The 22,384-nt window shown below is 48.1% G+C and overlaps 2 protein-coding genes across 4 annotated transcripts in view; both read right to left on the reverse strand.

The window, feature by feature from the left end:
• LOC125433553 (tripartite motif-containing protein 54-like) overlaps window positions 1-10,116 on the reverse strand; it is a 34,525-nt gene extending 24,409 nt beyond the window's left edge. For all 3 annotated transcript variants that reach the window (XM_048498167.1, XM_048498164.1, XM_048498165.1), the window contains exons 1-4: window positions 9,868-10,116; window positions 2,947-3,107; window positions 1,268-1,433; window positions 199-294 (exon numbers count right to left, since the gene is read on the reverse strand). In XM_048498167.1, the coding sequence (XP_048354124.1) occupies window positions 199-294; window positions 1,268-1,433; window positions 2,947-3,107; window positions 9,868-10,035 (591 nt within the window). In that variant the 5' untranslated portion in view covers window positions 10,036-10,116. The remainder of the gene's footprint in view (window positions 1-198; window positions 295-1,267; window positions 1,434-2,946; window positions 3,108-9,867) is intronic.
• A 2,957-nt stretch (window positions 10,117-13,073) lies between these two features.
• Window positions 13,074-22,384, reverse strand: part of DNAJC5 (DnaJ heat shock protein family (Hsp40) member C5) — a 9,688-nt gene continuing 377 nt past the window's right edge. The window contains exons 2-3 of the mRNA XM_048497929.1: window positions 22,025-22,196; window positions 13,074-20,481 (exon numbers count right to left, since the gene is read on the reverse strand). Of these exons, the coding sequence (XP_048353886.1) occupies window positions 20,378-20,481; window positions 22,025-22,196 (276 nt within the window). The 3' untranslated portion in view covers window positions 13,074-20,377. The remainder of the gene's footprint in view (window positions 20,482-22,024; window positions 22,197-22,384) is intronic.

Below are 22,384 nucleotides of genomic sequence, written 5' to 3' on the forward strand. Positions count from 1 at the left end.
CTGGAGGGCCACGAGTTTGACACCCCTGGTCTAGACTGAGTCTCCTTCTTTGGAGGTTTTTAAAGAGAGGCTGGATGGCCATCTGACAGGAGTGCTTTCATTGTGTGTTCCTGCATGGCAGGGGGTTGGATTGGATGTCCCTGGTGGTCTCTTCCAACTCTTTGATTCTAGGAGAAATGCTGAGAAATAGCTTCCTACCTCAATGTTTTTGCACGTGCCTTGCAAAGTGTTGACGTAGGCTTGGATCCTGTCATTGGCAGCCACGAGAGCCCCGATCCCATCGGTCAGCGCGGCCTTGAGGGGAAGAGTTCAAAAGTCAGATTTGTTCACTGCGGAGACCACCCGTGCTTTTAACTCCCCTGCCCCCGCTGGGAGGAGTGGTTCCTCTGGCTATTTTACCCCATCCCGAACTGGGCATTGCCAAAATGGAATATACCCAGCTTAAAAACATTAAGGGCGACCCTACTGGATCAGATCCATGGTCCATCAAGTTTAGAAGAAGAAGAAGAGTTTGGATTTATATCCCCCCTTTCTCTCCTACAGGAGACTCAAAGGGGCTGACAATCTCCTTGCCCTCCCCCCCTCACAACAAACACCCTGTGAGGTAGGTGGGGCTGAGAGAGCTCCGAGAAGCTGTGACTAGCCCAAGGTCACCCAGCTGGCGTGTGTGGGAGTGCACAGGCTAATCTGAATTCCCCAGATAAGCCTCCACAGCTCAGGCGGTAGAGCGGGGAATCAAACCCGGTTCCCCCAGATTAGATACACGAGCTCTTAACCTCCTACGCCACTGCTGCTCCTACGCCACAGTTTACCATCTTTTGTTTTGGTGCTTCAATGAGAGACCGAGGAGGAGGAGGAGGAGAGTTGGATTTATATCCCCCCTTTCTCTCCTGCAAGGAGACTCAAAGGGACTTACAATCTCCTTTCCCCACCCCCAAAACAAACACCCTGTGAGGTAAGTGGGGCTGAGAGAGCTCTGAAGAACTGTGACTAGCCCAAGGTCACCCAGCTGGCATGTGTGGGAGTGCACAAGCTAATCTGGTTCACCAGATAAGCCTCCAAAGCTCAAATGGCAGGAGCGGGGAATCAAATCCGGTTCTCCAGATTAAAGTGCACCTGCTCTTAACCGCTACACCACACTCAGGCTGGTTCTCGAAGCTTACAGACTTCAGCTGGAGTTCCATGAAATTGGAGGAGGAATCAACAAACTACATGACAGAGAAGCCCAGGCAAACTGGGAAGCTTTTGCAAAGAGGGAGGGGCTGACCTTCTGTTTCATGTAGATATCTGAGAGAGGGGCCACCTCACATTCCTTGTGCTCCCCAAAAACCTTGCAGAGGGAACAGGTGGGCACCCCGCACGTCACGCAGTAGATGTTGATTTTCTCGTCCTCGTGTTCTTCGCAGGTCGGATGCTCCGTTTTTAACAGAGGCCTGGTTGAGGCAGGGGGACACAAGAGGGGAAAGGGTCCATAAGGATGAAAAGACTCGAAACAAGGCAGATGGAAACTCGGAACAAGTCAGATGGCCCCATCCCGGCAAATTATTCCCAGCAGCAATTCTACGAGTTGCAGACTTTGTCTGACCCGGTAGCCTGGACATGTACTCAGAGTATGCTGAAATAAAATTTAGTCGGGCTGCAAGGTCCCCAAGACTTATAACACGAGGACATTTTGCAGAAGAGTTAATACCTTTTAGAAGTGAGAGTAGGTCCCAAAACCCTGGGAATTGCCGCTGTCGATCAGGGCGAGCATCATTTTTAGGCAGCACACGGAGACCTCTAGTGGCCACGAGAAATATTACATCACTGTGGCTGACATAAGGTGAATCTGCCTTATACTGGACCCTTAAGAACATAAGAACAAGCCAGCTGGATCAGACCAGAGTCCATCTAGTCCAGCTCTCTGCTACTCACAGTGGCCCACCAGGTGCCTTTGGGAGCTCACCTGCAGGAGGTGAAAGCAATGGCCTTCTGGGGCTGTTGCTCCCGAGCACCTGGACTGTTAAGGCATTTGCAATCTCAGATCAAGGGGGATCAAGATTGGTAGCCATAGATCGACTTCTCCTCCACAAATCTGTCCAAACCCTTTTTAAAGTTATCCAGGTTAGTGGCCATCACCACCTCCTGTGGCAGCAAATTCCAAACACCAATCACACGTTGCGTGAAAAGTGTTTCCTTTTATTAGTCCTAATTCTTCCCCCCAGCATTTTCAATGGATGCCCCCTGCTTCTAGTATTGTGAGAAAGAGAAAAAATTTCTCTCTGTCAACATTTTCTACTTCATGCATAATTTTATAGAATTCAATCATATCCCCTCTTCAGACGTCTCCTCTCCAAACTAAAGAGCCCCAAACGCTGCAGCCTCTCCTCATAAGGAAGGTGCTCCAATCCTTCAATCATCCTCATTGCCCTTCTCCGCACTTTTTCTATCTCTTCGATATCCTTTTTGAGATGTGGCGACCAGAACTGAACACAGTACTCCAAGTGCGGTAGCACCATGGCTTTATATAAGGGCATGACAATCCTTGCAGTTCTATTCTCAATTCCTTTTTCTAATGATCCCCACCCTTGGTTCACTAAGATCAGTATTACCTACTCTGACCGGCAGCAGCTCTCTCCCGCATCCCAAGCAGAGATCTCTCCCATCACCTACTTCCTGTTGGGATTGAACCTGGGAACTTCTGCATGCAAAGTGGAGGCTGTTCTATGAACGCTTGAAGCTGCCTTCTTCTGAACCAGACCCTCGGTCCTTCAAGGTCAGCATTGTCCACTCTGACTGGCAGCCGCTCTCCAGAGTCTCAGGCGGAGATCTTTCCCATCACCTCCTGCATAGTCCTGATTAACTGGAGATGTCAGGGTTTGAACCTGCATACCTGCCTGCAAAGCAGAGGCTGTTCCACTGAGCTGCAGCCTCTCCCCGCAAGCTACAAACAGCCAGGCAACACACCTGTCGGGCCCCCTCGCGGATGCCTGCTTGTAGATGTCTATGATGTTCTCAACCAGGAGATTCCGTTGCAGCCCGTAGATGCCGTGCCGGTCCAGGACCACTTCGTGGCGGCAGGACGGGCAGCGAAACCTCCCTGCAGACCCCAAGGTTGTCCCCCGAGACTGAAAGACACAACAGTTTGCCTTGTGTTGAGCTAAGCTGATGTTTGTTTGGGGCAGGTGGAGCCGGATGGCGGCAGCAGAGATTGGGTGCTCAATGGATTTATCTTGTGTGTGTGTGTGTGTGTGTGTGTGTGTGTGTGAGAGAGAGAGAGAGAGAGAGAGAGAGAGAGAGAGAGAGATCAAGTAGCAGCTGACTTACTGTGAGCCTTCATGGGGCTTTCAAGGCTAGAGATGCCGAAAAGTCTTTTGCCTTTGCCTGCCTCTCTTGGCAGCCCTGGACTTTCTTGGAGCAGCAGTGGCGTAGGAGGTTAAGAGCTCGTGTATCTAGGCTGGAGGAACCGGGTTTGATTCCCAGCTCTGCCAACTGAGCTGTGGAGGCTTATCTGGGGGATTCAGATTAGCCTGTACACTCCCACACACGCCAGCTGGGTGACCTTGGGCTAGTCACAGCTTCTCGGAACTTTCTCAGCCCCGCCCACCTCACAGCGTGTTTGTTGTGAGGGGGGAAGGGCAAGGAGATTGTCAGCCCCTTTGAGTCTCCTGTAGGAGAGAAAGGGGGATATAAATCCAAACTCCTCCTCCTCCTCCTCCTCCTCCTCCTTCTTCTTCATTTGACCTTGCTTAAGCAAACCAAACCAAACCACCAGTGTCGGATTTACCTGTAGACTTGGCAGGCCGAAGCCGAGGGCCTCAAAATCTAGGGAGCCTCCAGCCATTAAGTCATTATATGTGCAAATATCAGGGAGCACAGAGAGCCTATAGCCCCGCGTGCAGAGGTGGGATCCAGCAGGTTCTCACAGGTTCCCGAGAGTAGGTTACTAATTATTTGTGTGTGCCGAGAGGGGGTTACTAATGGGTGATTTTGCCCCGTGATTTTTGCCTTAGTTACGCCCCTCCTCTCAGCAGTAGCACGCAGAACTTGAAGCAGTCTAGCAGGAGGTGCACCGGCGTGCGCGGCAGCCTGCGCCCGTGTGCATTCGTTTCCTGCCCAAGGACCGGCACAGCGGCTGCGTCCTTGCCACAGCCCCGCCCAGGAATGCCCCGCCCTTGGAATGCCCGGCCACGCCCCCGTCGTGCCCCGCCCAGCCCCATTGGCGCTACGCCACAGTTTGAATCCCACCACCATGGGAACCTGTTACTAAAATTTTTGGATCCCACCACTGCCCATGTGCCCCTTCCCACAACCAAGGTGGGGTGCATCAATCAATATATATGTGTAAATAGAAACAACAAATTAAAATCGGGACTTTCCCCTCCATTTAAATATTTGTTTAAATGATGCCCTCAGAAACTGTGCTCTTTGGAAGAAAAGCAAGCCTGGGAGAAGAGTGGGTCAAATTTGCTACTTCTTCAACTCGGGATGGGAGGTGTTGCAAAGATAACATCCCTCACGGGGGCGGGGCTTACAAGGATTACAGTTTAAGAAGCAGCCAAAGGCCAGACGCTCAGGGTAAACACAAGGCATTCGATAGCACGAAGGCAGGTGTCGAACTTCCCCCGGGAGAACAGAAGGATTAAAAATTAGAACATGCGCAACTCCTCAGTTATCTGGAGCATGCCGTATACGTCCCGTGGAGGGAATTCTGCTCCTGCCCATCCAAAAAAAAAAACAACAACACCAAACCTCTTGGAGAAATGTTATTGCGCACTCTGCCATTTCGTGCCTGGCCCTATGTGTGCATTTATGTATAGGGTCTCCAGCGTCCATGTGGGGCCAAGAGATCTCCTGGAATGATAGCCAGATCCCTTGGAGTAAATGGCTGCTTTGGAGGGTGGACAGTGTAGCACAGTGGTGGCGAACCTATGGCACGGGTGCCAGAGGTGGCACTCAGAGCCCTCTCTGTGGGCACCCCCACACCCACACATCTGGGCTGGCTTGGGCCACTGGGCTCGATTATTAGCATTAAACCTAAGACCTAGTTTTGGGGAAGCAGTGTAGGTAATCTTGATAAGGACTGTTAAACTCCGCTGATTTACATGCAAAGAACTAAAGCGCGATCCTTTACCTGGGAGTAAGCTCAGTTGCTGGCAATGGGGTTTGCTTCTGAGTAAACCCTCCTAGGGTTGTGAGTCACCCGTTGGAAGAGTTGCACGGTTGCTTCAAAGCAGAGCCACCGACTACCACCAAGCTTACTCCCGAGTAACACACGCCTTGGAGCCAACCGGTTTTTTTCTAAACTAAGACCTCAGTATTCAGGTTAAATTGCCGTGTTGGCACTTGGCGATAAATAAGTGGGTCTTGGGTTGCAGTTTGGGCACTCGGCCTCAAAAAGGTTCACCATCACTGGTGCAGCATTTCGTCCTTCTGAGGTCCCCACTCCCAGATTTGTCCCCTTTCCAGCTCCATTCCTAAAATCTCCAGAAATTTCCCAGACCGGAGTTGGCAACCCAATTGGCTGGACATCTGCCCTGCATGCATAGGGTCTCCTCTTCGACCCCCTCTAGTTAAAAAAAGAGCTGGTATGGGATTGTGGGTACATGATTAGGAGAATGACGGATATACTGGAAGCTTTGCTTTCTCACCATTAATTATATAAGAATTATATACCTGTGGTGTCGGAGGTTAAGAGCTCGTGTATCTAATCTGGAGGAACCGGGTTTGATTCCCAGCTCTGCCACCTGAGCTGTGGAGGCTTATCTGGGGAATTCAGATTAGCCTGTGCACTCCCACACACGCCAGCTGGGTGACCTTGGGCTAGTCACAGCTTCTTGGAGCTTCTTGGAGCTCTCTCAGCCCCACCTACCTCACAGGGAGTTTGTTGTGAGAGGGGAAGAGCAAGGAGATTGTAAGCCCCTTTGAGTCTCCTACAGGAGAGAAAGGGGGATAGAAATCCAAACTCTTCTTCTTCTTCTTCTTAATATTAATAATATTAATATTAATAATATTGATGATTATGGAAGAGTGGGGAATCGAACCCAGTTCTCCAGGTTAGAGTTCTGCCGCTCTTAACCATGCTGGTTTTCAAGGGTCCTGTTACGAATGGACAAAGGAGCCTAACTTGGATCAGGAACTCAAGTAGAAAATGGTATCTCTGGTCAGCAATCTTGCTACTGCATTGGCTGCTGTGAGTCCTTTGAACCTCTGCAGGAAATGCTTCTTGGGTAGGGAAGAAGGGAAGTATCTCCATCACCTTTTCCTCCTTGACTCTATTAGGAGCAGATATTATATGTTATAATATGTCATGGTAGTGATGAGAAAGAAGGAGGCAGTGAAAGGTGACAGAGGTTGTCCCAGATTAGATGATAATTTAACAGGTAAAAACCGAAGAAGAACCCTGCTGGATCTTACCAGTGGTCCGAGTCAAGAATTCTGTCCCACACAGTGGCCAACCAGTTCCTTTGAAGGCCCAACAAGGAGGGCACAGAGGCTGAAGTCTTCTTGAGAACATCAGAGGAACCTTCCTGGATCAGACCAGTGGTCCACCTGGACCAGCATCCTCTCCTTATAGAGCGGTTGACCAGTTCCTCTGGAGCAGAGGTCTTCAAACTATGGCCCTCCAGATGTTCATGGACTACAATTCCCATCAGCCCCTGCCAGAATGGCCAAGTGGTAGGGCTCATGGGAATTGTAGTCTATGAACATCTGGAGGGCCAGAGTTTGAAGACCCCTGCTCTGGAGGGTCAACCACAGGGCATAGAGGCCGAGGCCTCCATAAGAACATCAGAAGAGCCCTGCTGGATCAGAGCAGCGGCCCATTTAGTCCAGTATCCTGTCTCACACAGTGGCCAACTAGTTCCTCTGGAGGGTCAACAACAGGACACAGAGGCTTTCTCTTCATATTGCTTCCCGGCACTGATTTTCAGAGACTGACTGCCTCTGAATGTGGAGGTTCTCCCAAGTCACCATGGCTACTAGCCACCAATAGATTGGGTGCTGTGTGGTTTCCGGGCTGTATGGCCGTGTTCTAGCAACATTCTCTCCTGACGTTTCGCCTGCATCTGTGGCTGGCATCTTCAGAGGATCTTCAGATGCCAGCCACAGATGCAGGCGAAACGTCAGGAGAGAATGTTGCTAGAACACGGCCATACAGCCCGGAAACCACACAGCACCCAAGTGATTCCGGCCGTGAAAGCCTTCGACAATACACCAATAGATTGCTCTTCTATGAATCAGTCCAATCCCTTCTTGGAGTGTCCTTCAGTCCAAACTCTCTGCTCAGTACGGGTGTCCCATCCAGGCTGTAGCTAGGTCAGTAAAGAAGTACAGAGTGCTGTTTATCCCTGTGGCCACCCCTATATCCTCTGGCGAGGTCAGCCAGCGCTCGCTCACCTGGATGGGCTTATGGTCCTACAGAAAGCTCCCGCTGGATTTCCCTGCTCGATATGCCCGTTGCTAAGTTTGCAGCCCTCTGCACTTCTTTACTGACCTAGCTATAGTGCCAATAGTCACGGGTGGAAAAAGCCGCTCTGTGAACAGATTATTCTGCGCAGCGTCCCTGTGGGTAAGTCCAATATATCAAGACTTAGTAATTCACTTTCTCTGGCCCAGTTGGTAAGTAGCAAACTTCTCCCACCTGTGATCAGGGTACTATTGAATTTAAGAAGAAGAAGAGGAGTTTGGATTTATATCCCCCCTTTCTCTCCTGCAGGAGACTCAAAGGGGCTTACAATCTCCTTACCCTTCCCCCCTCACAACAAACACCCTGTGAGGTAGGTGGGGCTGAGAGAGCTCCGAGAAGCTGTGACTAGCCCAAGGTCACCCAGCTGGCGTGTGTGGGAGTGTACAGGCTAATCTGAATTCCCCAGATAAGCCTCCACAGCTCCGGCGGCCAAGCTGGGAATCAAACCCGGTTCCTCCAGATTAGATACATGAGCTCTTAACCTCCTACGCCACTGCTGCTCCTGTGTCTTTAGAGATTGTCTTAAGGCAGTAATGGCGAACCTTTTCGAGACCGAGTGCCCAAATTGCCACCCCAAACCCACATATTCATCGCAAAGTGCCAACACGGCAATTTAATCTGAATATTGAGGTTTTAGTTTAGAAACGCGTTACTTGTGAGTAAGCTTAGTGAAGCAGCCGTGCAACACGTCGAATGGGTGAATCACGACCCTAAGAGGGTTTACTCGGAAGCAAGTCCCATTGCCAGCAACCGAGCTTACTCCCAGGTAAACGATTGTGCCCAGACCAGCCTAGATGTGTGTGTGGGGGGGACTCTGTGCCCGCGTGCCCGCAGAAAGGGCTCTGAGTGCCACCTCTGGAACCGTGCCATAGGTTCGCCACCACTGTCTTAAGGCTTGTATTTAGTGACTGCCAACTTGCAGAGATAACGATGATGTCCCAATAGAGATGTCCATGTTTGTAAAGAAGAGGAGTTGGGTTTATATCCCCCCTTTCTCTCCTGTAAGGAGACTCAAAGGGGCTTACAAACTTCTTCCTCTTTCCCCCTCACAACAAACACCCTGTGCGGTAGGGTCCATAATTTCTAAGAGAGCTCCAAAGAACTGACTAGCCCAAGGGCACCCAGCAAGAATGTAGGAGTGCGGAAACACATCTGGTTCACCAGATAAGCCTCCACAGCTCAAGTGGCAGAGTGGGGAATCAAACCCAGTTCTCCAGATTAGAGTGCACCTGCTCTTAACCACTACACCACGCTGGCTCTCCAAAAAAGCCATATCGTTGGAACAGCCATATTTATGCTTTGTATTGGAAACCCGGATTGGCCAGAAGTGGAACCTGCTAAAGGGACCTCTGTATTTATTGTCCACGTATTACATTTTGCACTTACAGCACTTTTGGTATCTTTAAAGCACCTGACACTTCACAGGATATTTATATCATTAGGTGGATACTTTTCTTTTTTGCCGATGTGTAGTGTCTTCTGCTTTTGTTTATTGCGATAGATGAATCCAGAAATTAGGGACCCTCAGAAAGTTAGGAGTTGAATTATTTAACGCATCGTCTACCCTTTCCCTCCCTCCCCTTCTTTCCTTTCCCCTTCTCCCTTTTCATCCCTCCTTATTTCCTTCCTTTTTTCTGTTTCCTTAAATTCATTTCCCCCTTAGTTTGGAATGGATTTTATCCTGCCACTGTTCAACATGCTACAGGAACTAATTTTCAGTTACCAATTTTAATTATGAATCTTAGTTGCGAGCTACCCTGAGGCCGACTTGGGCAAATTGTAAAATAATATAAATCATAGACTAGCAACATTTTGTACCAGAATAGGCTCATGAGGACTGTATTCCACTTCTAGTCCATTAAAGTTTTCAATGGAATGAAATGTTCCTATTCTTGAAGGTGCTCCAAGTCTCCTGTTTATCATTACCAGCAGATATAGGACAAGCAGAAGAAGAGGAGTTTGGATTTCTACCCGGCTTCCCTCTTTTGTAAAGAGTCTCAAAGCAACTTACCATCTCCTTCCCTTCCACTCCCCACAACAGGAATCTTGTAAGGCAGGTGGGGCTGAGAGAGTTCTGAGAGAACTGTGACTAGCCCAAGGTCACCCAAGCAGGCATCATGTGGAGGAGCGGAGAACTAAACTGGTTCACCAGATAAGTGGTAAGTCCATCACTCATGTGGAGGAGTGGGGAATGAAACCACTGCTCTTACCCACTATCCCCCACTGACAAAAAGGAGACATTCGCTGCCAACTTGCGGAACTCATTGCCACAAGACGCTGCAATAGGCCTAGGTGGCGTTCCCGAAAGAGGAAGCATTTATGGAAAACGGATGACTGCTAGAGCCTGGGGCGAAATCTAACCCACCTAGCAAAAAAGATAACGCTCCCGTTTTAGCTGCATACTCCGGAGTGCTGCTCACCTGAAAGATGTCGTTGGCGCATTTCCTGCACAGGTTATGTTGGCACGGCAGGATGACCACGGGCTTGGTGAACATCTCTAAGCAAATGGGGCAGATGAGCTGCCTCTCCAGGCTGTCCATGGTGGGATAGTCCATCGGGCACGAACTGTATTCCATATGGCTCGACATTCCTGGGGAACAGCGGCTCCCAGGCTCAGCTCCTCACTCGCCCCGGCCTCGGTCGCAAGCTGCCAGTTTCAGCTCCTCGCTGGCCCCAGCTGCAAAGTACATTGCGGGGGAAAGCAGGAGCGACTCCTCAATACCACCTTGACACGGGAAGCAGCTGTCAGCCCGGCTTCCCCGGAGACCTGAGCTGGCCCTTCTCGAGACATTGAGGCACGCGATATCAGCCTGGCTTCTGAGTTACCATCGCAGGCAGTGAAAATTAAGAGGCTTTGGAGCGGACGGAGAGTTTTGTGCTGATGTGACTGTGTGGTTAATGGGAGGGGATCTTTAAACAAAGTGGGGGCCTTTTTCAGCCCTGGCCCCAGGCTGGTGGAACTCTCTACCACATGACAATAGGGCCTTGTGGGATATAGGACAGTTCTGCAGGGTTCTGAAAGCAGAGGTGTTCTACCAGTCCCAAGGTTAAGGCAATCACGATTTAACCTGGCCTCCCCTCCCCCAAGCAGAAATAAATGTGCTTTATTTTAGTATTTTGTACCAGGAAACTATTCTGTAATTTGTATAAAAGCAAAAGCATTAGAGAGGCAGTGTGGTATATTCATTTATTTATTAATTATACTTGTATACAGCCCTCCCCTGGAGGGCTCAAGGTTAGGGTTAGGTATAGTGGTTAAGAGAAGGGGAACTCTAATCTGGAGAACCGGGTTTGATTCCCCGCTCTGCCACTTGAGCTGTGGAGGCTTATCAGGGGAACTAGATTAGCTTGGGCACTCCAACACATGCCAGCTGGGTGACCCTGGGCTAGTCACAGTTCGGAGTTCTCTCAGCCCCACTCACCTCACAGGGTGTTTGTGGGGGGGGGGGGGGAGAGGGAAAGGAAATTGTAAGCCCCTTTTGAGTCTCCTTACAGGAGAGAAAGGGGGATATAAATCCAAATTCTTCCTCTTCTTCTCCCTTTCCTTTTTCTCCCCTCCCCCTCTTTTTCTTTTTCCTTTCATAATCCTTGTCTGTTTCCCTTCCTTGCTTTTCTCCTATTGATGAATAGTAGACAAGTTTTAAGCTTGGGGCCGGGCGGAAGGGGATTTGGTGTATGTTGCTTGTTAGAGGAGGTTCCCTGTAGGACCCCCTCTTTGCTTTGTCTTAACCCACTGAGGAATTCTAAGAATCTTAAAACTGCATGATGCCGCTTTTTAGCCCAATTGTAATATTCTGTGGTTGTGTTTTAACTGTCGTAGAAAGGAATTGTTTTGATTGAGTGTATTATACCGTGGTTGTGTCGTTCGCCACCTGAAGCCTGGGTGGGATAAAAATCTTAAAAGTTAAAAAAGTTAAAGTTCCCCTTTAACCTTAAGTGAAGGTTAAGGGGGGATATGATAGCTATGTTTAAATATTTGAAGGGATGCCATGTTGAAGAGGGAGCAAGCTTGTTTTCTGCTGCTCCAGAGACCAGGACATGGAGTAATGGATTCAAGGTGCAGCAAAACAGATTCAACCTAAACATTAGGAAGAACTTTCTGACTGTCAGGGCTGTTTTGACAGTGGAATTCACTGGCGGGCTGAGTGGAGGAGTCTCCTTCTTCGGAGGTTTTTAAACAGAGACTGGATCAGCATATGTCTGGAATGCTTGGATTGTGTGTTCCTGCATGGCAGGAGGTTGGCCTTGGTGGCCATTGAGGTCTCTTCCAACTCTATGATTCTATGATTCTGTACATGAAGCAGCCTTGTGCTAAATCAGATGGTTTGTTTACTGTGGTGAGCTTTCACCTGTAATACACCTGAAGGCCCAGCGAGAAAGGCAGATTATAAATTACGTAGATAAGCAAATCACAACCTTGAGGCATGGCCTTAGAGGTGTTTGATCTTTAGCCGGTGCACAAGACCCCCATAACACCATCTGGCTGGTTCAGTTGAATTCAGAGAAACAGTGAGCTGCAGTCATAATAGCCAAAAGTCTTGCAGTGATGTATTGCGGGACACTTTCACAGCCCGAATCCACGGGCTGTTGTGGGTTTTCCAGGCTGTCGTTTTTGCTGCAGCCGCCGCCGCCCTCCTCCTCCTCCACCACCACCACCACCACCACGCATGATATCATGAAGATTACACAGGCTATGTACTAAATCCGCCCTGATAAAGTATGTCCAGACTTATTGGATCTCTCAATTCCCCTGCAGTTCTTCAATTTAGAAGAAGAGTTTGGATTTATATCCCCTCTTTCTCTCCTGCAGGAGACTCAAAGGGGCTTACAATCTCCTTGCCCTTCCCCCCTCACAACAAACACCCTGTGAGGTAGGTGGGGCTGAGAGAGATCCACAGAGCTGTGACTAGCCCAAGGTCACCCAGCTGGCATGTGTGGGAGTGCACAAACTAATCTGAATTCCCCAGATAAGCCTCCACAGCTCAGGCGTCAGAGCTGGGAATCAAACCCAGTTCCTCCAGTTTAGATACACGAGCTCTTAACCTCCTAACACCACCACCCCACACACACAATTTGCTTTCAGTAATATGTCTGTAGTAGCTTCACACAGGGATAGTTGGGATCCAGCACCCACCCACCCCCACACACATCCAGCCGCTAGTTAGAGTTTCAGCATTTCAAACTGAACTTCAGCTCACAGATTTCTTCTCTTGTCAGAACATGATGGCAGGTGGGCCCTCCTTCCAGCTGGTGCCGTGTGCATAATTAGGGCTGTGTGCACAACTGTACCGTGTGCAAAGGCAGATAAGACATGGGCACCTGATTGGCACCTCAATTGTATATAGGTGGCACAGACTGCAGGGTAAAGTGTGCCTGGAAACACCTGTGGTCTGGCAGAGCACTTTGACAGTAGTTAGCAATAAACAGAACTGCACTGGTGACTGTGTGTCTTTCGGTTCTTGTTTGCATTGCATCCTGCAAGGTGACCTACTCGCGAGTAAGCCGCTGCTTCAACATCTCTGTCCTCTCTCCGCTCCTGATATTTGTTTAAAAGCTGAAAAAGGTCCTAAAGTAATCCGAGACAGAAAAAAAATAATAACACAGATCCACTGAAGGGTTCGAGGGGTTTTTTTTTGCCTTGAAAACATTTATTTTACAACTTTTGCTTCTGATAATTTAGCAGTCTTTATTTTTGTTTAAAGATCCTGTTCAGACATACAATACATAAATTACCATGCCTAAAACATAAAATAATTCCTTCTGTTTGAACCGTAGGTATATACAGGAGCTCAGCACTTGAGTGTTAACAATCCACAAAGTTCACACAGCCACGGCTACTTTACAATTTAAAAGGATGATCCTTTAAGTAACATAACAAAATATATATATATTTTCTATGTATATATATATATATAGATCATTGCTTTTCAAATGCATTTATACTTTGTTTTTTTTTACAACTAACAATTTTTTTTTCTTTTAAACATGAGGGCTCACCCGTTCGCCACCCCACAAGAACAAGTGCAAAAATGAGATTCTTGTTACAGCTTCAGGTCCTGGCGACTTGAGAGGCCACAATAATCTAGTAAAAACCAGCAGTTAAGTCAACAATGGGATGTACCAAACATTGCTGCTATGTGGGCTTGGTTGGTTGATTTCACGGGACTGGCAAACCGCCTTTTGTAGCAACAAACCGAGGCAGCTGTGTAAGAGGAGTCCAAACTCACTTCATCCAACTACCTGCACAAATACAAGAGGCTGCCTTGAATTTAGTGATCGCTACCAAACAAAACTTTAAAAAAACACCTGCTCTGCCCCCCCCTCCCAGTCCCCAAATATGTGTGGGGGCAGCAGGAAGAGGAGAAACGATGCAGAACGGCAGCAGCTGAGCAATGCAACCCACGCACACACGCACACACACACACAGACTGCGCACACCCAACGAGGAAAACGCAAACATCTAAAAGTTTTTGCAGCTTGGCAAATCGCTGGGTTCACACCTCGATGACTCGCACAAACGCGCACACACAAGGACATGTGACACACACACACGCACACACAGAGGCCATCGCAACCACGGAAACAAAAATAGGCTGCACGACTCGAATGGTACAGTTCAAAAGCCAGGACGATTGCCTTCAGCAAGGGTAGAAAACCACCGTGGGAATTTTGGGAGCTTTGAGGAAGGGGGCGTGGTTGTGCGGGTGGGGAAACAAGCGTGCCGAAGTGAGAGAGAGATTCAGAAAGTCAGCTAGGAGTGTGGAGGGTCATCTCTGCCACCCCCAGTCATTAATTTCTTAACACCGCCCTGCTCTACTGAGAACACCTATAGAGGAAAAAGAATAATTTCCAACCTTGTGCAAAGCCTTGCTGGATAGAAAGGACCCCCCCCCCCAAATACCAAACAGCCACCCCCTGCTAGACCATCGCCCTCTTTCATTTGTACAGCAGCTTCCTGATCTCATTTCGGTCTCAACATCTCCCTGCCTCTCGGCTGTTAAAAGTGCGGGGCTTCAGTGGTTTTATTTCCCTTGGAAAGAAAACCAGCTTAGAGCGAGGAGGGGAGGAAGCCGAGTTGGGTGAACCGAGGGACAATAGTAGCATCAATCCAGCACGTAGCCCTTTTGGATTCCCCTATTAATGCCGAAATATTTTAGAGGTATTGCAACTCTGACCTCCCTGCTGGCTGGAAATACAAAGCTCCTTCGCAAGTCCTTCTTCTTACTTTAGAGCCCTTAAGGGAAACAATCGATTCTTTACTCCCGTTGAAGAACCACCAATCTCTCTCTCTCTGCTGCCACGATATTAACGGTGCCTCTTTTTTTCTCAAAAGACCTTAATTAAACCCGTTTGGGTACATCTTCAACTGTGCATATCTGCTGTACAAACTAGGGATGACAGCATGTCGCAGGAAGTAGATTACAGAAACGACTGGCCAAAAGCCCTTTCCGCTGGGACAGAAGCCAAGTTCACCATTCTGCTTACGATGATCTCCCGCATCTTGCATCAGAAGTTTCCTTGTGCCAGAGGAAAAGTGTCGACATTAGCAGAATAGATCCACAGGATCCAATCCGAAAGATTCTGCTGATAACTTCAGCCCTTCCATCACACCACTGCTAGCTCGACTGAGCCCCTCGTTGGTAGGATCACACCAAAGTCTTTGCCTAAGTCCTTAAAGACTCGTTTTAGCACAATGACACTTCACACAGAAACATATTTTAGCAGTTGCTGTGAGTGCCAATGTCTAAAGCAGTTTTCAGGAAGTGTTAACCAAAGTTAAATGGGAAACACTGAAAATAATGGCTCTCCAAGGCATCAGAAATCTACACCCAAACGCCACAAGGGTGTTTATGTAAATACAGGTCTCCACGGACAGTTCGGCCTACATTCCCAAACACGAGACTCCTGAACTCCTTCGAAGAGGCATCACTGTTCTTCTCATTTCTTGCACCAAATTACTTTGGAGAGTGGCAGAGAGAGGCAGGACAGGCAGCAGAGGAATTTCATGTCATGGGAAAGAAAGGGGCCACAGTTACTTCTACGGCTGCTGCTTTGGGGGCAATAATGGGGAACTTGTGCAGAACGGAATAAAAGTTACACCTGGTTCCCAAGTGATGTCTTCCCAGCCAGCCACCATGCTGAAAATCAAACATGGGAGTTGGTTTTACAAGCAACTACTTCTGAAGACGGTGCAATTTTCCCTTTGGCCATTACATCTCAGTGGCGTTCAGGTATCTGTTAACCAGCATTAACGCTGCATGGGCACAAACCAGTGTGTAATTCTGCATATGAATCTTGCTCGTCGACTCTCTCCTTCCCCCTCACTCCAAAAATCCCAGTTACAAACAAGTTCCAGCAATCACAACATACAGATGAAGGCAGGCGGCTTACTAACGGACTTCGTTTTCTTCCCCCGCCCGTCCAGGATCTTTAACGCGAGTTTAATTCAGACAGCTGCATTCCTACATCACAGCAAACTGGAGTTAGTTTCTAACCACAGTTCTCAATGTGAAGACTGAAAGGAAGGAAGACAGAGATCCACGCTGGAAACAACCTCTGAATACAGTCCCGGTCAATTCTTCTGTATTATGTTTTCACGGGTGAGGATTGCCAGAGACACTGCAGTAGCAAAACCAAAAAAACTGCAGATGCCCCCTCCCAAATATAAATGCGTACGGTCAGGGAGAAGCAGGAAGAACGACAGTCCAAACAAATGGCTACTACGTGTTCCTCAAATCTATCCCACCTCCAGAGTAATCAAAACTACCGTCCTCCAAACTTGTATCTAACACACCGCACTGCCTCGTTTCTCTTAGACTAGCAGAAGTCATTTCCAGATCACCTGACTAGGCTTAACGACGGCTACACAAGGAGTATCCTGGACATACCACATACGCTACACGGGACAACTAAAGAAAAAGGCCCAAGGAAACCACGAGCTCACATTTAATCTGCTAGCAACACATTTGCATAGGTTTAAAGTTTCACGTACACTGGCAAACATGCACTCTGTATGTAAGATGTCAGGGACGGTGGGGAGAATTGGCTGTTTCAAGCCCCTCCCTAAAAGATGCATTGGCTGTTTTAAGCCCCTGCCCTGCCCCTTGATCCTTGTTAGCTCCAAATGAAGGCGCTACATTAATTTGGGGGATGCGGGGGGGGGGTGTCTGTCAGCAGCTCATATATTCATGTTCCTAGAAGCCGGATTTTGGAGGATGCAACTTGGTCGTGACCCTGGATCCCTGGAATCATGTATAATAATCACACAACCACGTGTCACTCAGGTCAGTTAGTAGGACCCCACTTATTTTAACAACGTTAAAAGCGATCAAGAGGCCACCTCCGCCGAAGCTTCTAGCAATGCAAGAACGTTTTGGAAAAAGGGAAGTCAGACGTCATGTCTAAAAGCAAGAACTCTTAAAAACTCCGACAAACAAAAGACTTTGCTAATTACAGAGAAAAAGAGAGGGCATCTATCTACTCAGAGAAAGGAGGAACCAAAGCTGGAACTGGGGGGTACCCCCCCCCCCCCCGCAATCAAAGGCTGTCCGAAATAAAGGATCCCTGCTTGTGGCACATATTCCCATCAGGCTTTTATTTCTGATTATCAGACTGCCCCAGGGTATTCAAAACGTGTTAAGTGACCAGAACCGATAGTGGACTTATGGAAGTAAGCCCAAACTGTGGGAAGTGAAATTAGTCTCAAGTTTTCAGCAACTTCAAGCTACTGCTGGTCTCCAGTCAAAGGTACAGCCATTATACACCGGAATCTAGGATCTGCTTTCCGCGTTCCATACAAACATGCAGCTTTCCGCGTTCCATGCAAACATGCAGACTAAGAGACGATCTGAATTTCTCCTGTCCAGCATCATTAACACCCCAGAGACGTTTAAGATCATGCCAAACTCCTTCAACCTGGCCCAGGGGTTAGACAGAACAAGCTCTGTATGGAAACGAACCCAGAGGCTGAAATAAAGTAACTTTCTTAGATGTTCCCACAAAAATTTCATTACCCCGTTAGCCGGGAGAGCTACTGAAATCATTGTGAAACCATCCCCTGACCACCTGAAAATGATTTACCGAGCAATAGACTTTAAATCAGAAAAATAAAAATAAAAATCAGAAAATCAGAAAAATCAGAAAAATAAAAATTAGGAAAGAGGAAAAAGTGGAGGTGTCTTAAATGGTATTTAAAAAGCAACGCCCTCTTTATGCCACCTTGGCAGACTAAAATTACAATGGAGATAATTCCCACATGGAAGAAGGCTGTTTTGGGATGATTAGGCTGCAGGGAGTGAAGGTGAGATATAAAACTGGGGCGGAACGCTGTAAAAGAAAATCAGGTCTCCCGGCTACAGGTTTTGTTTTGCAGACTAAAATTGGTTGCGTGACACAATATTTGGTTACGCTAAAATTGAGACTGGCAGCGGGCACATGGGCTGAGCTGGAAACTAATATTGTGGTATTAAAGTTGCTGTTTTAGTATCATGTTGCATAAGTGCTTTACTGCTCAAACATTAAGAGCTGCTCCTGCCAAGATTTCCTAGTGGGGTCCGCATGTCGTAAGAGGGGTGGGGGTGGGGGGGTGAGAGCTGAACCCTTGACGTGCTTCCAAAAGAAAGTTTTGGTCCCCACGTTCCCTTCACGTTTACTGCGGGAAAGATATCAGTCCCACTCAAAGAAGACCCAGTTTGGCGGTTGTGGAAAAGGGGTCCCACAGAAGTACCTCACCGAGTATGTGGAAAAAAAAATAGAAGTCCGCTACTTCCAACCTAGAGTAGGGGCTACTAAGAGATGAGGGGGCGGAAGGTCACAGACGCGACGATTCCAAGAGTGCTTTTGCCTCTTCGACAAGGCAATGTTTTCTAACGTGCGACCGAACAAACAGTAGATCAGATGCAGAGAGTAAATGTGGCTTATCTCTCCAACGAAACGGCACCACGCCCGTTGCATTCACACACACGCACACAAACACACCACTTCCATTCATGATTTTTCTCCACCACACAGAAGGTGACTCTTCCAGACCTGTTATGATTAATTTAAAGTGGGAAGGGGGGGGCACACAGTTAAGGGGAAGACTGCGTCCGAAACGTTACACTACTAGACAGATAAGAGAATACAGAAGTGCTTATGCTTTTGAGCTACTGAGTGACTAATTCATTCATCAGCCGTGCGATGCTTTGGATGATCAAAATACCGCATGCTGTTGGTCTGAATCAGGGGTCTGCAACTGGCGGCTCTCCAGATGTTCATGGACTACAATTCCCATCAGCCCCTGCCACCATGGCCAATTGGCCATGGTGGTAGGGGCTGATGGGAATTGTAGTCCATGAACATCTGGAGAGCCGCAGGTTGCAGACCCCTGGACTCTGAATGTTCCTGTTCTGCAACAGGGGAACAAAAGCAGAGAATGCTCTTAGCAGCTGCATGAATCCAACAAGAGAACTGGGGAAAGGGGAGGCGGTTTCAATCTGGTTCTATTGGATTACAATCAGGTAATGGGTGTTTCCCAAGGTACAAGACAGCAAACCAAAGTTAGCCATGGGGACTATACTCAGGGACCTGCAGATAACCCCGGTTCCCCTATCAGTATGCCCATGGAACACATTTGTTGCACTTTAGAGATTAGATTTTTTTTAAATCCTAAAATATACAGAGTTGAATCTTGGAGATCCGTTCAGCTAACAGAAGCAACCTCCCTTGGTCAAAGAGACCACTTGTGTCCAAAGGCTATTTACGCTAGAGGAAGCCACCGCTGTTAGTTGAAGAGATCCACAGGAGTCAGCACAATGTGCAGAGAGGCCTCACGCTTTCATTTAACACAAAACAGCTGCTTCGTAACAATATCAAAATAGGATACATCCTGGAATAGTCAAAGAACAGAAATCTACAATTTGCTCTGGACTATTTATTCGCTTCGACTTCATTCAAACTAGACAATGAGAACACACATCTGTTTCAGTTTGTCCATGTTCATGCACAAGTAAAAAAAATGGCAATATTCAATTATAAATAGTGCGGGGGGAATGATTAAATTCGAACAAAAAAAATATATAGTGCGCACATTTTAAAAAGCAGAGATATAATTCAAGTAACATCCGGTTTTGCCACAAAACCTACAATTTGGCCCTCTCCTACACAAGAAAGTCTAACTAGAAAGTAGCTGTTGGATTATTGTCTGAAGAAGAAACGGACGCGCAAAGGAAGGGTTTCAAAACCAAGGATTTTTTTTCTTTTAAAATCCCTTCCTCCTGGCGTCAGCATTTTTCAAAGCGAACTTGTTGCGGCGTTGAAAACGATCCTGCAGGTGCGAACAGGCTGGGAGTCTTAGTTGCTAACCAACGGGATGAAAAGCACCCTTCAGAGAGCTGCTGGGCGCTCAGCCGTACGCTAGTACAGCGGCTTCCGCGGCCGATTTTAACCTCCCTTTGAAAAATGCTCGTTCCGTACGTTTCTTTTGGCTGGTAACGCTGCTTAAAAATGCAGAATGTATCCGTCACACTCGTCGTGAAAACTCCTCAATACGTTACAACACAAAGACATTTAGAACGTAAACTCCACGCATGCTAGTTCAAAAAAAAAAAAATTAGGAGGAAGAGGAGGGGGGGGGAGGAGGAGGAGGAGGAGGAAGGAGAAGGAAACCAAAATAAGACCAAATGCTAAACTGCTTTAAATACTGCATGCTACAGTACTTCCATGTATCATCAAGATACGACACTGAAGGTGACAAAAAGGCGAAGAAGGGGTTATAAAATATTCTCGGCAGGTTGGAGATTTGCCCTCTTAATTGCAGCGGAACCTTTCTCCTCCCTGTATTCTATTTCTAATGTCCATGATTCTAGTGCTGGGTTGGCCGTATTATTTATGTCTTAGCTTTCTTTCTCTTTTCCCCCCCTTCCCCTTAAAGTTAACAGTGCTTCCTTTAATTTAGTTGAACCCATCGGTATGGTACTTGGGGTGGGAGTCCGCTGTGAGTTGGGTCGTCTCTGTCGCAGAGGCTGGCTGTATGACGATGGGCGTATCTGCGGCCTCTGGAAAAAAAAACGAACAGCAACTTTGTGAGAGAACGCCGCAAGCTGGGTCTACGTCATCCAGCCGGTTGCTAATGGTGCTGAGGCCAGGCTCGACGAAAGCGCCAGGTTAGAACTGTTTCTACGTGATTACAGTTTCAGGCAGGTAGCCGTGTTGGTTTGCAGCAGAAGAGCAAGATTTGAATCCAGGGACGCCTCAGAGACCAATGAGATTAGCAGGGTGTGGGCTACCCAGCACTAGAGAAGTGATGCAGAGAGGGGAGTCGTATGCAAAGGCACAATTGCTCTGGTGTTGCAATCTCCCTTTGAAGCGTCTCTGTTTGAGGACTGCCACTCGCAGTTCAGAAATGGTACTACTGAATTCAAATCTTGACTTCCGATTAGGAAGACAGTTCCCCCCCTCCCCTTTCTTCTGAGCAGCAGTGGCATAGGAGGTTAAGAGCTCGTGTATCTAATCTGGAGGAACCAGGTTTGATTCCCAGCACTGCCGCCTGAGCTGTGGAGGCTTATCTGGAGAATTCAGATTAGCCTGTACACTCCCACACACGCCAGCTGGGTGACCTTGGGCTAGTCACAGCTTCTCGGAGCTCTCTCAGCCCCACCTACCTCACAGGGTGTTTGTTGTGAGGGGGGGAAGGGCAAGGAGATTGTAAGCCCCTTTGAGTCTCCTGCAGGAAAGAAAGGGGGGATATAAATCCAAACTCTTCTTCTTCTTAGCAACAGACGAACAGCATAGCTATTCGTAGGCAACAGCTAAGGATGCCAGCTCCAGGTTGGGACGTTCCGGGAGATTTGGGGGGATGGAGCCTGGAGAGGATTTGGGGAGGGCAGGAATCTCAGTGCTGCACAATGCCACAGAGTCTACCCTCCAAAGCAGCCGTTTTCTTCAGAGCAACTAATCTCTATACTCTGGAGACCAGCTGGGGATCTCCAGGTCCCACCTGAAGTTTGGAACCCTAGAAGCAGTGATTTATGTTTACTGCCTCATGAGCAGCAACTTATGCAAACTTAAATGCAAGACCAAATAATGACTGACGGCTAACTCTAAGAACGTCAGAAGGGCCCTGTTGGATCGGATGAGTGATCCATCTGGTCCAGAATCATGTCTCACACAGTGGTCAACCAGAAATGTTGTAGATCCGATAGGTCACAAAGGTGGAGCTCACCCAAACAAGGAGGCTGGGGCTGAAGGGAATTGTAGTCCATGAGCATCTGAACTGCCAGAGTGGACACCCCTGACCTAGAGTCTCATTCAGTATAAATTAGCTTCATGAGTGACAACACAGGAAATTACTAAGGTAATTCCACCAGTGTGCTTATGCAGATGGACAGATTTCCAACAGCAAGGAGATGAATCCAAGCGCTGTTCGCTCCCATAAAGTAGCTTCTAAATGCTTATATGTGCACAAAACTGAGAGTGGAGTCATCTCAGGACACTCAACAGCTTCAGCTTCATGAAGTTTCTCTGCACCCCCTTTCCACACTCCTCACTGACCGTTAGAGATTTCACCCGTAGCTGGTCGGGAGAGAGCTCGAGACTTACCCCTTTCATCCGACTGTAGCTGCGCCTCCAAGTCTTCAGGGGAGACATAATATTCCTGCTCTTCGCCTTCGGGGGGTTTCGGTTTACACTTTCCACAGCAGCAGTTACAGCAACAGCAGAGGCAACAGCAGCAATAGCAGCCTGTGATGAGCCCGCAGAATACAAACAGCGCCTGCAGGGAGGAGACAGAGACAGTAAGAATGGATCCCCCAACAACTCCCCTTCGAGAGAACATCAGAAGAAGCCTTTGCTGGATCAGACCAGTGAGGGTCCACCTAGTCCTGTGGTGGCGAACCTTTGGAACTCCTGATGTTATGGACTACAGTTCCCATCAGCCCCTGCCAGCATGGCCAATTGGCC

This window comes from Sphaerodactylus townsendi, linkage group LG05 (assembly GCF_021028975.2).
Source record: "Sphaerodactylus townsendi isolate TG3544 linkage group LG05, MPM_Stown_v2.3, whole genome shotgun sequence".
NCBI lineage: Eukaryota > Metazoa > Chordata > Lepidosauria > Squamata > Sphaerodactylidae > Sphaerodactylus > Sphaerodactylus townsendi.